Raw genomic sequence first — 19,874 nt, forward strand, 5'->3', positions numbered from 1 at the left:
GGTACTGCAGTACTGGCACTGCTTTTTATGGTGTTGTTGCTCACCATTCCTTTTTCCACTTTTTATGCTCTTTCGCACACTGTTCCTATACTCTCACAGTTTTATGTGATGGCTCCACGTTGTGGCGCGGAAAAGTTCTCCGAAGAAAACTGCCATAGGTGTGCCGGGGTGGGACTTATGTGAACTCGCTGACATCACGTACGTGGACAACGCCTGGGCGGAGTCGCGCGATGCCGTCCCCCTGGCGCGTAGGGATGCTGGGCAAAATATTTTCCGGATGCAGTCTCACGCCTGGAGATATTTCTACGTGAAGGAATCTGCAGCTAGAATCGTCTCTACCAGATACATCGTTACCGAAGGGGTATTCACGATGGGAGGAATCTGTGGTTAGATAGAATATCCACCAGAAAGATCATTACAAAAGCTACGTAACTTCTTTTTTATTGTGCTTCAAGTCCAAGACCTGTGATTTAAAACAAAAAAAAAAACAAACAATTATGGCATGGTTAGGCTGTAAATTAAAATGCCCTGAGGATGAATGAGTGAAAGAATGAATGAAATATTGTTTTGGCAGTGTAAGGTAAGCAAACATAACCGGACCAAGCTCACTCTGCTGTGTTTGATTTTTAGGCTTCAAAAAGTTGCAAGAGACAGGTGTACCATGTGCATCTAACGCCAATGACACGCCGACACTGGTAGGCTGGAAAGCCCACCTGGAAAACGTTGACACATCTATGAAGGTACATCTGAAAGGATTTGGGTGGCATTGAACTGTGTGAATTTGCTTTAGTCCCAAACAATGATGCTATTTGAGTTTGTGGTTTCCTTACAGTGACACCAGCAGGGTATACACCCGTTACGACGCAACTTTTACTCCGCACTACCATTACAACGCGGGCATTACAACGCATGACATTACAACGCATTGCGCTGGGGGGCGCTCTAGGATAAGAGGTAAGTTTAATTTACTATCCAACACCTTCCCTAGGGTCCACGGGGACTGGAGTTAGAATAGTAAATTATACTTACCACTATCCAGCACCCCAAAGCGCTATGCGTTGTAACGGTATTCGTTGTAAATACCGCGTTGTAATGGTATGCGGAGTAAAAGTATGCGTTGTAACGTCATACATCCCACCAGCAGCCTCTCTTTATATAGAGAAGTGAGGCATTTGCCTTGAATCTGCACATTCATTGGCCGCTCTTCCCTTTTGACAGCAGGTTGCTTTTACTTTTTTTTTGTAATGCAGTCTTGGGAGACCTTTTAATCTTATTACAATCATCTGAAAAAACTGAGCTGCTGTACTGGATGTGATGGGCCTCTGCAACTGACAGTGCCTATAGATAGTACAGATATTAATATGTCATGCGATCACTGACATAATATTGAAACCAACAATATTGTGTAAAAAAAATATGGTGTCAACAATATTGTGTACAAAAATATTGTTAATTATCCTTATAATGGTAAGTAAAAAGATATTTTTTCAAAAGTTGTTTCACACTGATATGAACCGACTAAAAATATATAGTTTCTTAATATATACATACAGTTTAAAGTAGTAAATCCTAAATATTTTAATACATCCCATTAATATGTTAATTAAATAAATCTCACTAATATGTAATACTATATATAAATATATTCTTATATAAACACACATACATGTATATCTGTATGTTTATATATACATATAATATAACAAAATTATTAAAAATATAAATTTTATACATGAAATTTTGTATTGTAATTATTTAAATGTACTATTTTAAAAAGCACATCATATATTTAGTACACACACACACACACCAGTTCCAGTTTGTTGAAGCTGTCAATGGGCGGTCTGGTCCGGGTTACCCAATATACCAAAATATATCCAAAAGACCCTTACGGTGGTGCTGCATGCTAGGGTGAGGGACCCTGTCAATAGACGATCCTCCTCCGATCCCCACCACGCTTGGAAACACGCATTCCGGGGAACACAATAACTCCAATACTGATTAATGAATAATCTTTGGTTTAGTCATGCAAACATGCCAAATCTCAAGACCCACAACTAAATAAAAATAATCCAGTATTACGCAATGTACGTAGTTAATACTCCAACAATTCATAATTATTAATTACAGATTACTTAATTAACTCTCCACCCTATGCCCCTACAAACCCAGTAACCTGCACCCAAAATGCAACCACAGTATATGATTATCACACAATTTACCTAATTAATATTCAATGAAATAATTAATAATAAAAAATTAATTTGTGGTTAATTATTACCTAATTAAATTCCTACCCTATGCCCCTACAAACATAGCAATCCCCACCTAAAATATAGTTAATTAAATGCTGATTACATTATATACATAATTAATATCAATCACATATGTACTTAAAAATGATTACTTAAGCATTAATTAACTTCATACCCTATCCCCCTACAAACCCACGCTACAACACTATAAATTACTATTCACAATTAAATTACGAATTCTAAATCACTTAAAATGAAAAACTATATTTCAAAAAATTAATAACAATTATGGAAACAATAATAACACATAAAATCAAGATAGGGACAGAAACACATTAAAATATGTTTTAATGATCGTCTTTACAACGACATTATTGAAAACGATATTAACCACAGTGATATTCTTAATAACGATATTACTTACCTGAAAGACAGTATTCTTGACAACGATATTTCTGCATTATGATATTTGTCTATCATGATATTCGTTTTCTAATATTTCTGTATCCCAAATTGTTAAACTTGATATTTTGTTCATACACCATTTCATGTAGATGAAAATGTTAAAGATACAGGGCTAGGCATGACAACACAGCTCCTCAACAATTCCGCTTACCTTAGTGGGATTGATGCTATGCAATACCATCCTGCAGTTGTCCCATGCGAATGAGGCTAGTGCGTGGTACAGCATAATAATGAGGATTGATCTTTGGATGATATGCAGTTTCTTGAATGAGCTTAAAGTTGGTTTATCTGAATGTGAGATCACACATCCCACGTTGATCATGATACCACTATGATGTGTCAATCCATCTTCTCATGGAGCCTCTGCCCAGACAACAGGTTCATTGCGGGCCCATCGACATCGTGCAGGTGCACATGGTCCGGGCCCCCGGCTGAGCTCTATGCTGAGTTGTTCGCTAAAATCAGGTGTACAACTCGAGAGGAAACACCTCTTGCACATATAAGCACCGTAGCGTGTGCTTCCCACACAGGGCACTGAAAAGCTCATACAAACCCCTGTAACACCCTACACATATAAGGTCCCGACGAAAGCCAGTAGAAGAAAAGCCCTGGCTGAAACTAGTTGACCGCACAGGACGTCGGAGGCCATAAGCCTACCGTGCACGTCCGAAAGCCTTTGTTTTTATTGACTGCCTGGGACACCCAGGACAGCATTTTAAACCTCACTCAGAGCACAATCACAGCACCCTCATGAACCAAAAAACCTGCTCCGCAGTAATCTGGCGTCGAAGCACACCTGAGGTACACTCGGTACCCCGGATGGGGCCCGATGATGAAGCATGCCATCAACTAGGTTGGTGGGTGAGGGGCTTCATAAAACCTAATGGTTTTCCTCCACCCGCAGACATACAAACAATTTAAACGAGAGCTAGTTCTCATTGATTGCTAATCCATCATTGATGCCAGTATAGAGAGTGCTGAAATGGATGGGGTCTGGCCAGCAAGGGTGTGAGGAGAGGTAAGAGGCAGCACATAAGTTTGACTAGAGGTCTAGTGATATGTGGTTTTAATTGTGGATCCAGCATGTGAAGCTTGTGAATAGGTGTGTCTATGTGCGTGATTGGGAATAAAAGTATGGTAAACCTATACTTACCTACATATAGTTATTATCACTGTATTTTTGTATGTATGCCAGGATATTTTTGTATAGTGTTACTTTTCCCACAATGTTCATGAAACATACCATTTTCACCCATGAGTGTTGCTATACAATGCCTTCCATTACACCAGCATGTATATCAAAATTGTACACATAGGTTGGGGTGAAAAGCCTCTTTTTATTTAATTATACTAACCTGTTTCTAAGTAGCTCTTCATACTACAATTGTTTGTATTTCTTAAGCACTATAAATAAAAGACTGCTACTATCCAATGTACTCTATTTAACACGTTTGGATGGATGAAAAGCAATATTATCGATGTTGAGATTAAATCTTGGCACCTTCATGTCACAGCAGATGTCTACATCAAGGGAGTCATCTTGCTGGCTAATGGGGAAAGTGTTTTATGATTTTATTGTTCACTATGAAATCGACCTGTCACTAATATTGCTTGTTATTTTTTTTTATTTTCTCCACAGGCAAAAATAGCCAGACCACAGGTGCTGTCTGAAAGCTTATCCACTGAGACTGGGAACTCAGTCGAGTGAAAGAGACTGCCACACCTATATCCTATGAAGCTTTGCTGGTTCTGAAAGCTGAGGAGCAAGAATATACTACAACATTCACGAAAACAGTCAATACATGAAGATTAATCCCGGAAACAAAGCAGCTAACAAACCCTTCTGTTAAAATGTATCACCCAGCATGGCTGCTCAGTCAGACACATGAACAGCAATACAAGCTTTGAACTCTAGGCCCCACATTGCAAACAGCATCTAGTTATTCTATAGGAAATGCCTATATGTATTTCCTATGTTACATTATACCAAAGACAGCATTGCTGAAACTATGATTTTTTTAAAAATGTGTAGCAATAACCAAGGCTGCCATTTTTGGCATGGGTTGTTCCCAGACCAGAGTCCAGATACTTGGAGATTCTTGACTCTTGCACACAGGTGAAATGTTCTCTGAACAATGTGATATGAAACTCTTTAATAACAAATGATTTATGAAGCTGAAAGACAATGTATTGAGGTTTAGATGTAGGATGAAATGTAGCACTGGAGTTAGACACACCTCCAGTTGAACAGAGTGGCGTTTATCATCAAAACCAGTATGCCTCTTACTAGTTTATTAGGCTGAAATGTTCTCTATATGGATTAGACATGCTACACATGTATATACCGCTAAGCTAATGATTTAATGACATCTTCGATTTGAGAGGTTGGTTTTGTCATAAAAATTCTGTTCAATTTTCATGTTCATGTTGGCGCTTCACGGTGCAACAGTCAATCCCATGGTTCGCAAACTTGTTGCCCAATTCATGTGGGGATTTATTCCAGATGTCATATTACACTATTTAATGTCTGTTTTTCCTGCCAGGCTAGTGTCTATGACATTGTGTCAGCCCCAATGCACTACTTCAAGGAGAAGACGGCACAAATTTGGAAAAGCCATTCCTTACTATGCTCTGGAGTTATTTCATTGTTACTTACTTTGGGACAAACTCATGAATGTGCCTCAATCTAGCAATATATAGTAAGTTAGAGAGAATATATTTTTATATCAGTCTTTAGGAAATTATTTAGAATCATTTTATTTTTTTATCTATGTACGATTGAAGAAGGTTACTTTATCATACATTTTGATTTCATGCCATTACATGTATCTTATAAATAGTAATACATAGCAAGCCTATGAAGAATAGTTATCTAAAGTTGATTTGCTTACATAATATCTATTGGTGCCTTAATTTATCTTTCATCTAAATGTAATAAAAAGTATTTCATTATGAGCAATACATCCTGTATTTGATTATTGAAATGAAATGTCTTTACACATAAAGCACACTGAAATCAAAATTGTTTGTAAGCACATGATTATAGGCCATGGTCTGCTGCACACCGTGTTATCATTGATTAATGTCCTCTGACTGACATGGGGGCTAAAAGTAGAATAGTAGTTTTTTCACCTTACCTTAATTAAAGGCCTCATCCTGAAAGGGCTAGATGGTTCTGTAAAATGCTGATATTGGCAAACAAGTAGAGGACTTGATTTAAAAACTCAAGCGCAAAAGGCAATCATTAACCTTCCTAATTTTGCAGGTTGAAATTTCAGTAAAGTTTTAACTATTAAGTGAATCACAGAGGATTTGAGGACCTTGTCAAATTGCATTAACTTTATGCACTGGCTCCAGTGGGAGCAGTGCTATTTTTTACTCTCTCACCGGTCCCACTAGTGACTTCTTATACTTGGATATGAGGGCTAGTAATAGAAGTAGGAAAAAGGAAGTCAGATAAGAGACAAAACAGAGACTCAGCACTCCACTATTCCACCTCATCACTTTGCCTGTTCAATAAGGTCTGATTGTTGTAGTAGGCATATTAAAGACAAAGGCTAAGTGACTTATTTTTTAGATTGATAAGCATTAATATCATTGTGAATGGTTATATCCAAGCACTATCTCTGCAGTTCTTGAAAAGCAAATATACAAGAAGTATCTCAAATCTACATGTGCTAGAGTATTTTCCCTGTCTTGGATAACTACTTCAAGCTTTGTCACCACACATTCTCTTGTGGAAGATGAGTTATACTTTCTACTTGACTTCTGCAGAACTGCAAACTAACTAAACTTGTTAACACCTTGTGTTTCTCTAATCTTAGTAATTGTATGTGTTTGCCAGAACTTTAAAACTTTGTATGTGATATTCTTTATATACATATGCAATCATCTGCTTTAAGAACACTTTCTGTTACTTCACAGGGTAAAGTTTTTTTAATATACCATTCCAATCTTAGCAGTTTAGATAAATATTGAAGAGAGTAGTTTAAAGTTAATTTTCACCAACAACTGAACTTTATGGCTACTTCTCTGCATTCCAATTGTTGATCAAAACAGTCTTTCTGATAGATACAGCTGCCGTGTGGATTCCTCACCTTGTGAATATCCCCCTTGCGCCAGCAACGTTCGGAATTTTTCTTCGTAGCACGCCGGCGTGGACGACGTCATAGGAGCACGGCATCGCGCGCGACTCCGTCTGACGTCACCGACTCCTTATTAGGCCCACGTCGGCGTGATGACGTCAGTTCCCTTTTTTCCGCGTCTTCGACGCTAACGGTTTCTGGGATCTTCTGCGATACTTTGTATCTTCTACTATTATAGTGTTGCAGTTTTTTCCTTTAATTCTTCTTTCTTCGTCGAAGATGTCGTCGAGGGAGACAGGATTTAAGCAATGTGGTTCCTGCGCTCGCATGATGTCGATCACCGATCCTCATGGCGATTGCTTATGGTGTCTTGGATCAGACCACGATGTTAAGAACTGTCGTTCATGTTTCAAGATGAACCCTAAGGCGTTACGAGAACGTGAAGCAAAACTTATTTTTGCGAAAGTAAAGGGAAGAGAGACTGGGAGATCTTCGAGGTCGACGTCGAGACGCTCGAAGTCGAGGCAGAAGTCGCGTTCGAAGTCGAGATCGAGGTCGGCTTCGAGGTCAAGGTCCAGAGCGAGGTCGATATCCAGGGAGAGATCGAGATCTGGATCCAAGTCGGCTTCGGGTCACGCTTCGAGCTCTTCGAAGAGAAAGCACAAGAGGAGAAAGCACAGCTCTAGGCATCATTCGGGAAAGGAGTCTTCGGATTCGAAGAAGAAGTCTCGTAAGCATCATAAGGAATTCGTCTCTCCTTCTCCTGTTCAGTCTCTCAGATGTTCCCCGACTCCGGAACAAGAACCGGATCCGGTGTCTCAACATTCTTCGGAGCATGAGGAAGAGGAAGAGGTGGTTCCTCGAAATTCGACTTCAGTGGAAACTCCTGTGGATCAAGAGGGTCAGAATGAGCCTATGTCGGAACGACCTCCTTCAGAACATCCAGTAGGTTCATACCCTCCCTTTCCTGGTCCTGGACAGGACCCCTCGCATTTCCTTAATGCGATGTTTGGAGTTTACTCGAGAGCAATGTACCCCACTGGTGCACCTGTTGGTCCCATGGGTCCGTTGTCTTACAATTTGGGCATTCCTCAGAGTTACGCCCCAGCTCCATTTATGCCGGCGCCACTTGCACCTTGGCTCGGTACGGCTCCGCCGAGGTCTTCGACTCCGCATACGGCTTCGCCGGCTCCGGATCGACCTCGTAGTTTCGATCGAAGTGCCACGCCAGTCCGTGAGTCTCATCTTCCAGCTGCCCCGGCTCCTCGCTCGACGTCGGAACCGGCTCCGTCGGAGTCGTTACCGGATCCGTCGACTTCGGTTCGTGTGGAGTGGTCGAGGCGCAGGGCTCAGCGTCTCTTGGAAGAAAAAAGGGTGAAGATTCTGATGTGGAAGAGGGTGAGCTTCTTGATTAGGATGATTATTTTGAAGACCTACATAGTGCTAGTGGTCTGGAGCTCTCTCCTGAGTGGGGTTTGCCTTCGGTTTCTGATGCACCATCTAAGGAAGTGGCACCCTACCATGTGGTTATTAGGAAGGCTGCAGATCTTCTCAACTTAACCTTACCTACTGTTGAGTACAAGCCTAACATCCTTACAGAAGTTTTGCACTCTCCTTCTTCTATTATTGAGCCTACATTGCCATTCACTGATGCTTTAACTGATCCGATAAAGGAGGTCTGGAAGAGGCCGTTGACTGCTTCTGCTGTTTCAAGGTCTGTTGCAAGACGCTACAGAGTGGCACCTGGTGACCCTGAATTTCTCTCTTCGCATCCTTCTCCAGAGAGTCTAGTAGTGCAGGCCGCATGTTCCAACAGGTCTGCAGGTTCTTTTCCTCAGGTACCAGCAGACAAAGACTCAAAAAAGTTGGATCAGTCTGCAAAGAAGATTTTCTCTTCGGGCAGTATGGCTCTAAAATCCACTAATGCTACTTGTCTTTTGGGGAGGTATGTCCATGCATTGATGGACTCTGTGAAGCAACTGTCATCTAAGCTTCCAGAGGAGGATAGAAAGAACTTTAATGAAGTGGTCTCCAATACTCAGGCTGCGGCACGCATGGTGATTCAGAGTGGCATGGACACAGTTGATTCTGTTGCCAGGATTATGGGCTCTACTGTTGCCACCAGGAGAGCCGCATGGCTGAAATCCTCTGATTTCTCTGCAGATGTACAATCCACGTTACTGGATTTGCCCTTTGACGGGACTGGCCTTTTTGGAAAAAAGGCAGATGTCGCTTTGGAAAGATTTAAAGATAGCCGGGCTACTGCAAGATCTTTGGGTCTCCAGACGAGAGGGTCGGCAACTAGGAAGTTTAGAGGTTTTGGTAGATCCTCTTTTCGTCCCTTCAGGCAAGGCCAACAGCAACAACAGCAGCAGCAGAACCCTCTGTACAAATCCTATAGAGGTAGACAGAAGGGTCGTGGACGTGGACGTCAAGTCTCCTCTTCCTCCACTTCCTCCAATAATGCCCAACCCCCACCCGCATCAGCAAAGCAGCCCTAGATCCACCATTCTGGATCATGTGGGTCCGGTAGGGGGTCAGCTTACTAATTTTCTACGAGATTGGGAATCGGTTACATCAGATCTTTGGGTTCTCAATCTCATAGAAAATGGGTATGCACTTCCTTTTCAGGAGTTCCCTCCCAATTACCCTCCTTGCCAAGGTTATTGTTCGGAGGACCATCTTCTTCTCCTGCAGGAAGAAGTCCTGGCACTATTCAGAAAGGGTGCGATAGAGGTGGTTCCAGAGCAGGAAAGGGGTCAGGGGTGCTACTCCCGGTATTTCCTGATACCCAAGAAGGATGGCAGACTTCGGCCAATCCTGGACCTCAGGATTTTGAACCTCTATCTCAAACAGGAGAAGTTCAAAATGCTCACACTTGCAGAGGTTCTTCAAGCGCTCATGGAAGAAGACTGGATGGTGTCGATCGACTTGCAGGATGCGTATTTTCACATCCCAATCCTGAAGTCGCACAGGAAGTATCTCCGTTTTACGGTGGGATCGCAACACTACCAGTCTGCGGTCCTTCCATTTGGACTTACTACTGCGCCTCGAGTTTTCACCAAGGTGATGGCAGTGGTGGCTGCGCATCTCAGAAGATCGGGGATTCCTGTGTTCCCCTATCTGGACGACTGGCTGATCAAAGCGGAGTCGCCGGAGAATGTGCTTCATCATCTGCAAGAGACAACTCAGTTGTTACACAGGTTGGGTTTTTCGATAAATGTACCCAAATCTCACCTGGTGCCCTCCCAGCGCAACCTGTTCATAGGTGCGGTACTGCACACTACTGTATGTCGTGCACTCCCTCCACCTCAAAGGATTCCCGACATACAGGAAAGGATTCCTTTATTTTACAATGGAGCGGTTGTTCCAGTCTTGAAGGTCCTTCGTCTGCTCGGTCTGATGGCTTCTTGCATTCTGTTGGTCAATCATGCACGCTGGCACATGAGGGCACTCCAGTGGTGCCTCCGCAGGCAGTGGTATCAGCACAACAGAGATCTCAAGGAGTCAGTGAGGATCTCCAGAGAAACTGCAGCGGATCTGTCTTGGTGGGGCGTGGAAGGCAATCTGTCTCAAGGAAAGCCTTTTCAGTTGCCTCCTCCGGTGGCCACAGTGATAACGGATGCATCCACTCTCGGGTGGGGTGCTCATCTGGGGGACCTGGAGGTCAAAGGGCTTTGGTCTCCAGAGGAAAGGTTGCTTCATATCAACCTTCTAGAATTGCAGGCGATACGTTTGGCGCTCAAGGCCTTCCTCCCTTCCCTTCGCGGTCAGTCAGTTCAAGTCCTGACGGACAACACGACCGCGATGTGGTATGTCAACAAACAGGGAGGAGTAGGGTCGCAGTGTCTCTGCAGAGAGGCTCTGCGTCTCTGGTCCTCAGTTCAGGATCATCAGATTTGTCTGATGGCAAATCATCTGGCCGGAGTACTGAACGTTCGTGCAGACAGTCTCAGTCGGCAGTTCTCTGCCGACCACGAGTGGAGGCTTCACCCGGAGGTGGTTCACGACATCTTTCAGATGTGGGGGACTCCTCGGGTGGACCTGTTCGCCACTCGCGAGAATGCTCACTGCCTGTCATTCTGCAGTCTCCAGTTTCCGATGCAAGGAGCCTTGGGGGACGCGTTTCAGTTGAGTTGGAAAAATCTACTCCTTTATGCGTTTCCTCCCATACCCTTGATTCCTCGGGTTCTGAGGAAGATTCGCCAGGACCGGGCCCAAGTCATATTGGTCGCCCCGGATTGGCCAAGAAGGGTGTGGTACACGGATCTTCTCCACCTCTCCTCTCACCCGCCGCTCCGTCTCCCTCACAGGGCAGACCTCCTCTCTCAGATGGAGGGGCTGGTTCTACACCCCCACCTCCAGACATTACACCTTCATGCCTGGAGATTGAACGGGGCAACTTGAATTCTTTTTCTCTCCCTCACGATGTGGTGGATGTCATTCTTTCTGCCAGGCGTGACTCCACTAAGTCCATTTATTCGTATAGGTGGTCTAAATTTGTCTCTTGGTGTAGGGAGAGAGATGTTGACCCTTTGAAGGCTCATTTGTCTGACATTTTGCAGTTTGCTCTTTCTTTGGCGCAGCAAGGATTTGCTGTTGCCACGGTCAAGGGGTATCTTTCGGCTTTGTCGGCTTTTCTTTGTTTGCCGGATCAGCCTTCTCTTTTTAAGTCTCCAGTAGTTTTAAGATTTTTGAAGGGACTCACTAATAGATTCCCTCCTACTCCTTTTGTTATTCCTCATTGGGATCTGAATCTTGTGTTAACTTATTTGATGGGTTCCCCCTTCGAACCTTTACACAAGTGTCCCATGAGGCTTTTGTCTTTCAAGACGGTCTTCTTAGTAGCAATCACCTCGGCAAGGAGGGTGAGTGAGCTTCAGGCTCTTAGTTCCAAACCCCCATTCCTGACCATTCATGCTGAAAGACTGGTTCTTAGGACCAGGGCTGCTTTTCTGCCTAAAGTGGTAACTCCCTTCCATCTAGGACAATCCATTACCCTTCCTACCTTCTATCCTCCCCCTCACCCGTCTAAGGAGGAAGAGAGACTACACCGTCTGGAACCTAAGAGGGCGGTGTCTTTTTATCTGGACAGAACTAAAGACTTCCGGATGGATGACCAGCTGTTTGTTGGTTTTGCTGGCTGCAAGAAGGGCAGAGCGGTGCACAAGTGCACACTTTCCAGGTGGATAATCCTGTGCATCAAGATGTGCTACTCCCTGGCGGGTAAGGACCCTCCTGAGGGTATTAGAGCACATTCAACTAGAGCAAAGTCTGCAACATCTGCTTTGTCTAGAGGTGTTCCTGTTGAGGACATTTGCAGAGCCGCGACTTGGGCCTCCCTCCACACTTTCGCGAAGCATTACTGCTTGGATTCCGAGGTGAGGAGGGACGGCCACTTCGCGCGCTCTGTTCTCCAAGATTTCCTCGTATAGCAGAGTGGTCACCCTCCTCCGGGAGTGGGGACTGCTGTGGGACTCTATTCACAAGGTGAGGAATCCACACGGCAGATGTATCTATCAGAAGAACAAGTTACTTACCTTCGGTAACGCTTTTTCTGGTAGATACAATATCTGCCTGTGGATTCCTCACATGCCCACCCGCCTCCCCGTTGTCCACTCTGCTATACCTGGTTTTATTATTTGTATATATTTTGGGTTTTGATGCCTTTGCTATGCACTGTGTGCTATTTTGGTTTGTATGTACTGTGTACATTGTGTATTTGCATATTTGCTGTCGTTGGTCCGTCCGTGTGCCTCGAAGGCACGGAAAAAAGGGCGGAACTGATGTCATCACGCCGACGTGGGCCTAATAAGGAGTCGGTGACGTCAGACGGAGTCGCGCGCGATGCCGTGCTCCTATGACGTCGTCCACGCCGGCGTGCTACGAAGAAAAATTCCAAACGTTGCTGGCGCAAGGGGGATATTCACAAGGTGAGGAATCCACAGGCAGATATTGTATCTACCAGAAAAAGCGTTACCGAAGGTAAGTAACTTGTTCTTTAGGAAGCAATGAATCTTAGCAGGAGAAACAACCAGAAACTCAGGGAAGGTCAGTCTCATGCAGTGAAGGTGCTGACATTGAGGGCTCCAGCCCAGTCATGTGGAGAAACAAGGTTGCACTGAGGCAGATCCACCAGCGCAGTCAACTAACTCTGGTGGAAAGGTCCTGTGGAAGACAGAAAGTGATGGGGGATTTACCTCTGGAGTGTTTCCTTGTCTACCTGTGTGTTTTTTCTTTTTCTCATCATCAGCCAAAGTGGATGAAGGCGATTGTAAATGATACACTAAGTTCCTATTGCATCATTGGGCCTCCCTGGCCATGAAAATGTGCGTACTGCTATTGCAAGATGGCCTTAATTCCCACTTTGATTGGTACTTGGTTAGTGATGGATGCCTCACCCTAGGTTTGGGCCCTTATATGGAAAATATGAGATCAGGGTCTGTGGTCTTAGGAAGAGCGTCTTCTTAACATTAAACTGTTGGAACTGCATGCGATTCTGCTTGCACTCAAGGCCTTTGTACCCACCATCCAAGGTCGGTCTGTTCAGAAATTGACAGACAAAACAACTGCAATGTTATATGTGAACAAGCAAGGGAAAGGAGGGCCTTGCTCAAAGAGATTAAAATGGGCTGCCTTATAACACTAGGACCAGGGCAAGACATTGTATAAAGAAAAACAATAGTCCCTGTAGGGGAAGCGTAAGCCTCAACTTCTGTGGTAACCATACAAAAACCATCAAAAGATTGGTTTGACAGGAGTCAAAATAAGATGCATTTATTTCATGTTTAAAACCATTAATTTAAAGATAGTTCATCTTTAAAGAAACAAATTTATTTGAAATATGGTACTTCATAGAATACTACGGTGCAGTGAATTTAGAGTGTGCAAGTGCTATATAGAAAGCATATATTTAGGTAACTGATATGGATATAGTTGTTATTACATGTCACTTTATGTCAGATTGGCATTATTCAAATCCAATTAAAAGGCAGTCCACTATTATTGTCAACATTTCATCCCCGTAAAAATTACTTATATAAGTGTCATCACCAGGATGGGTGGGATTTAATGTAAGCATCTAACATTTAAAAATCATATTTCAATTAATTGTTAAAATAATTAAGAGTTTGAAATTCAATCTTTTTATATATTTTAACCATACAAAACATTGTGGCAATGGCTAGAACAAATGAATTGTGAAGCGAAGAAGGGAATAGCTCATGACCATCGTCAGTTGCGCATGACAATCTAATGCTGAGGTGATTTTATGGAAAAATCAACAATGTGTCACAATGAAGAGTCAATAGCTAGCATAAACGTGTGTCTGGAAAAATTCAATATAAGAGCTAATCTTACTCTCTGAAAATACCAATCTCTTTACGGTACATGGGCTTTTTTAATGAATTACCTCCACTTGGTGTGTTTCTTTGAGTTTTACCGGACACATATTTATGCTAGCTATCGACTCTTACCACATTGTTGATTTTTCTGTAAATGTTGTGTTTTGGCAAGCACTATGATGCCGAAGATTTAGATGCCTGCCAACAGCTGAAACCAAAGGCGTTGCGGAAGCGACGAATGAAGCTCCTGATGTCGTGGTTGTCGAGGACTTCTATTTCTCCAAAACATCGGTCGGCTACAGTTCGACAAAAGAGCCACTCGAGAGGCCGTTCTTGTTGGCGTCGCTCTCCATCCTGTGTACGGCGGAAAGGGTCCAAGTCCCCGTCCACATCCCATGGTAAGCTGCGTCATAATGAATCAAAGTCGCAGCCTTCTGGGGCTTCTTCGATTCACAGCATGTTTTCAAGCGGATCCTCACGACCTCGTGCATTTACAGTGCTTGGCTCACAGAAACAGTTCTGCAGTTTGCCAGGGGTATACGGTAACCCTGGGCTGTTTTCAGCCTGCATTACAGAAGTATTCAAACATTTTGACGGCCAGGCATTGTTCTATGTCAATGACATATATTTGACAGATGATGACCTTATGGAGCACTTGACCAGAGTGGACCACATAATCTTGGGGTTCACTTACATAGGCTACAAATTTAATTAGAAAAAAGCAAAAATATCCCACCTCAACGTCCTGTTTTTGGGATATGAGTTGTCACGTGCAAGCAAAGCCTGGTGGCCAATTTAAAAAAAAATGTGTATTGCTCCAACCTCCAATGACTTTAAAAAGACAACAATGCTCAGTATGTTATTGTTTGATTAATTAAATCATTACAATCCACATATAAGAGTCAATTCTTAAAAAGAATAGATAATGTTTTTTCACTAATCTCCTTCCATCATTCTCAATAAAAATGGGGCAGTAAAATTATTAATATAAAAGTTTTCTTCTAAGACAGGGTAACCTTCGCTTAAATACAACCACATGGCGGAGTAATAGTCATTACTGTCCAGTAACCAAGTAGGCAGCTCCCAGCGCCAAGACACCTCAGGGTAGCAGTGCGCTTTATAAGCTTTATTAACATAACATAACATAACATATTAACATTAACATCATGTTTCTTCCCTTTTGCGCTACAATGCTTTTTTCTCCAGTTTGGTGGCCTACCTGTTGCTTTTAGAAGTAACCTCTATTTTTATTGACTGTATCTATTGATATTTCAGGAGAAAAGCCAGGTTGTCAGCCCCCTTCTAAAAAAAAAGGGCTTTTTTGCACTTCTGAGGTGAAGGAGGAGGCCATTCCAGGCCTTTGCGGCACAGCAGAAGAAACTCCTGCCCCCCCAACTGGCTGTTTTAACCCATGGAATTTTTATTTGTTTTGCATCGGCCGAGCGCAATGCTCTGCTGGGAACATTCCATTGCAGATGTTGTCTCATGTAAGCAGGGCCAGATCCTTTAAGGGCCCTAAAGACTGTACAAAGAGCCTTAAATTCCACTCGTTGTTTCACCGGGAGCCAGTGGAGGTTTCGAAGTCCCTTCTTCACCGAAACAAACCTTGGCGTGCCCAAGAGGACCCTGGCTGCTGCGTTTTGCACGACCTGGAGTTGATTAATTGAATGTTAGGATAAAGGCCGTTGCAGTAACCAAGTCGGGATAAAATGAGAGCTGTGACTACTGTCCGGAGGCAATCTTCTCAAAGAAGACATTTAATTTTCCTCAAGATCCTGAGAAGATGGAAACAGGAGGAGACAACTAATCTGTTCCCCAAAGGAAAGTTTTGAGTCCACGATCACCCCTAAGTTCTCCACCTTGACAGAAGGCACAAGGGGCGGGCCCATGATTTCAGGCCACCAATCGGGTGACCAGAGGTTTGAGGAATTGCCAAAGATGATCACCTCAGTTTTCCCTGCATTTAGCTTAAGGCATTTTGCTGACAAGCAGTAAGCAGTCATGACAGTCTCGACCTGTCTTAACCTCTTTGTCCTTCTGTATTGGCAACTAAGCATGGGCGGATTTTGCGCAAAATCCGCGTATTTGCGGATTAGCGGATTTGCGGATTTGGGGCGGGGCTTACATGCAAGTGCACATGCCTCTTGTGTGTATAAAAGGTCAGAGACCGATCAGAGCAGCGGATGAAGAAGATACAGAAGCTCCTGGCCACAGGAACAGCACGAGGATTGCGCTCGTGAAAGTCAAGGATGCAAAGGCCTCTGTCCAGCATCACAGCCGATTTTCGATGGTATATTTGGGAAGAGGGCACAGCTGCCCAGCCTTGACAACGCTCACGATTCTTTTTTTGGGCCGATGAATGAGTCACTGAATTTAAGCTTCAACTAGGGCCATATTTATTCAAGAAGACGCCACCGTTTTGTGCCATACCTCGTTGGCTAAATGTATAGTGCTTTCACTACACTACACTACAGCTGCCTAAAGTGCCAGAGAGTTGTCTACAGCGACCAGGTGTGTGTTACTATGCAATAGCGCCGAAGGGCGCAGGGGTCCCTTGAGTGAGCTATAAAAGCTCCTGTCCCCAGGAACAGCACGAGGATTGCGCTCGTGACAGTCAAGGATGCAAAGGCCTCTGTCCAGCATCACAGCCGATTTTCGATGGTATATTTGGGAAGAGGGCACAGCTGCCTGGCCTGTTAACTATTTTACGATGGCGCCGGCAAGCTGCCAGCGCCATCCTAAAATAGTTACTAAATTAGCTTCAACAGGAAGCTCGAATAGATAAAATAAAGCAGATGCACGAGCGCCTGCTTGATTTGATCTATTAGTGCTTCCTGTTGAAGCTAATTTAGTAACTATTTTACGATGGCGCTGGCAGCTTGCCGGCGCCATCGTAAATTAGTTACAACAACAGGCCAGGAAGGCTTGAACTTTTGGCCTCGGAATCCGCCGCTCGCGGATTGCGAATTTTCGGTAAATTCGCGAGAGTTCGCGGATCGCGGATTTACCAAAAATTCGCAAAATCCGCGAGCGTAGCGGATTTTGCGCTCATGCTTATTGGCAACACTGTTTGTGTGTTGTCTGCATAGGTCAGCTGGAGTCCAAATGATCGTATAAGGGCTGCCAGCGGGGACACGTATATGTTGAACAATGTAGGACTAAGCGCAGGACCCTGCGGAACTCCTGAGGGCAGTGAGAAAGGTCGCGATTGATCCTTGTCCAGGTCCACTGCTTGGGTTCTATCCAAGAGAAAGGATTTTAGGAGGGCGTGGGCCTTGCCTTGAACCCCCCTTTCAACTAACCGGTGCAGTAACACTTCGTGGTGGACCGTGTCGAAGGCTGACGAGAGATCCAACATAATCAGAATTGCGGCTCCTCCCTGATCTAGTGCCTCTCTGATTTCTTCAGTTGATTTAATCAGGGCCAGCTCAGTGCTGTGTTCAGCATGGAAGCCAAATTGTGTTGGGTCTAGTAGGCCTTTGGTCTTGAGAAAGGAACTTAGTTGGGAGTTCATTTCCTTTTCAATCATCTTAGCAGGCAGCGTAAGGCGGGAGATGGGTCTGTAGTCGTTAGGCTTTTTAGGGTCTATGTTATCTTTCTTCAAAAGTCGGAGGATTGAAGCTTTTTTCCAGGCCTTCGGAAACAGACCTGACTTAAAGATAGTATTAAAGACCGGAGCAAGGACCGATCAAATAGTATTCGGGACAAGTTTGACCACTGATACTAGGCAGGGGTCTAGCGGTGAGCTAGATTGAATTGCCAACAAGAGCTTTATTGCATCTTGGGCCTCCAATATCGTGAAGCTGTCAAAAGTGGGGATAAACTTGGTGTCATTTGACAGCCCCCAAGCTCCCATCTTAATGCCCTCCTTGGGCAAATTGCTGAAAGAGGAGAAGATGATATCCACCTTTGCCAAAAAAAGGAGGCTAAGGTTTCACAGATTTCAGGACCACTCCGTGTTTTAGCGCTAGTAGGGGTTTGAGTTTTGCAATAGTTTTTAAAAGTTCCTTTGTGGAGGATTTAGCATTGCTAATCTGTTCCCCGAAGCACTTCTTTTTTGTGTCAAGAAGTATTCTTTTGTAGCGGAAGTGACTTTCTTTGTAAGCCTCTTAGTGTAGCTTCTCCTCCAAAAGCGTTCAACCGTTTGCATTCAGCTTCAAGCAATTTTAGGCTGTCAGAGTACCAGAGGACTGATGGCGATGCCCTCTTGGGAATGCACATTTTGACTGGGGTTACTATTCTACAGGCTGAGACTAGCCATGCGGCGTATCCAGCCAATTTGTAATTTGTAATTTGTAACTGGGTTTTGTATCGCGCCAACTCACCGACAGGTCTCAAAGCGCTTCTGACAAAGTACAGCAACAAGAGACAAAGTGAAAATGAAGGATGTTAACTTAAATTACGGGAATGTAAACGCGTCCTTGAAAAGCAAAGTTTTCAAGGTTTTCCTAAAACGGAGAAGGTTGGATTCTCTGCGAAGCACCTCCGGTAGCTTGTTCCAAATAGTAGGAGCTTGGATTGAGAAAGCTCTGCCTCCTTTTGTTGCCAGTTTGAAACGTGGGCAAGATAACAGGAGGGAATCGGAGGATCTCAGAGCGCGCTTGGGTTCATAAATTTTGAGCCTATCTTTTATATAGGCTGGCGCCTGACCATGAATTGCTTTATGGCAGATGCACATGCTCTTGAATTCGACTCTTTGTTTCATAGGGAGCCAGTGCAGCCTATAAAGCAGAGGAGAGGCGTGGGTCCGCCTAGGTACTCCAAATATCAGGCGAGCTGCGTCATTCAAGATGACCTGTAGACGATTGATGGAGTTTTTTGGGAGGCCTAGGTATAATGCATTGCCATAATCGATTCTAGACACAATCGTGGCTGAAACAATGGTTCGAAGCATATTCTTTGAGAGTAAAGGGACGAGCTTGCGTAGTTGCCTAATCAGGTTAGTACATGAGCCAACCACAGCGGACACTTGGTTGGTCATTGATAATTCTTGATCAATTTTCATCCCAAGGCTCTTTACACTAGGGCATGGTTTTGGGGTAGGTCCGAGTTCTTGTGGCCAGAATAAGTCATTCCAGGGAGAAGTAGAGGTTGAGACTACAAGAACCTCCGTTTTATCTGGATTGATTTTCAATAGGTTGAGCGACATCCAATTTACTGTGAACCGTAGTGTGTCTTGGGCCATGGACTGAGCCGATGTTGTGTTGTCGATACTCAGCAATAGCTGAGTATCATCAGCATAGTTAAAAACTTTACAGCCCATGTTTGCCAGGGATTCTATCAATGGTTGTAAGTATAAATTGAATAGAAGTGGGGAGAGCGCGGACCCTTGCGGGACTCCACAAACTAAGACACCCTCTTTGGAGACCTGATCTGCTAACTGGATCCTTTGCGTCCTCCCTGATAAAAAGGCTGTCAGCCATTGGAGAGCTTGTCCTCTTATCCCGGACCTAGCTAGTCTGTCCAGGAGCAGTGCATGGCTGACAGTGTCAAACGCCGCTGACAGATCTAATAATATCAGGGCGCTTGGCTTTTTACTGTCAGCCATGCATCTGAGCTCATCCAATACCGACAGCATTACTAGTTCCATGCTATGGTGAGCACGAAAGCCAGCTTGCCGCTCCTGGAGAAGATGATGGGATTCCAGGAGGGGTGCCAGGGATTTTAGTACATGTTGTTCTAATACTTTTGATAAAAATGGCAACTGGGAGATTGGCCTGTAATTC

General features: G+C 43.9%; 1 protein-coding gene across 1 annotated transcript in view; it reads left to right on the forward strand.

Annotated features, from left to right (window-relative positions):
- The window catches only part of LOC144792796 (uncharacterized), an 844,113-nt gene extending 838,438 nt beyond the window's left edge, over window positions 1-5,675 (forward strand). The window contains exons 76-77 of the mRNA XM_078667999.1: window positions 631-740; window positions 4,360-5,675. Coding sequence (XP_078524125.1) covers window positions 631-740; window positions 4,360-4,428 — 179 coding nt within the window. The 3' untranslated portion in view covers window positions 4,429-5,675. The remainder of the gene's footprint in view (window positions 1-630; window positions 741-4,359) is intronic.
- The last annotated feature ends 14,199 nt before the right edge of the window (window positions 5,676-19,874 follow it).

The sequence above is a fragment of the Lissotriton helveticus genome, chromosome 11 (genome assembly GCF_964261635.1).
Source record: "Lissotriton helveticus chromosome 11, aLisHel1.1, whole genome shotgun sequence".
Lineage (NCBI taxonomy): Eukaryota > Metazoa > Chordata > Amphibia > Caudata > Salamandridae > Lissotriton > Lissotriton helveticus.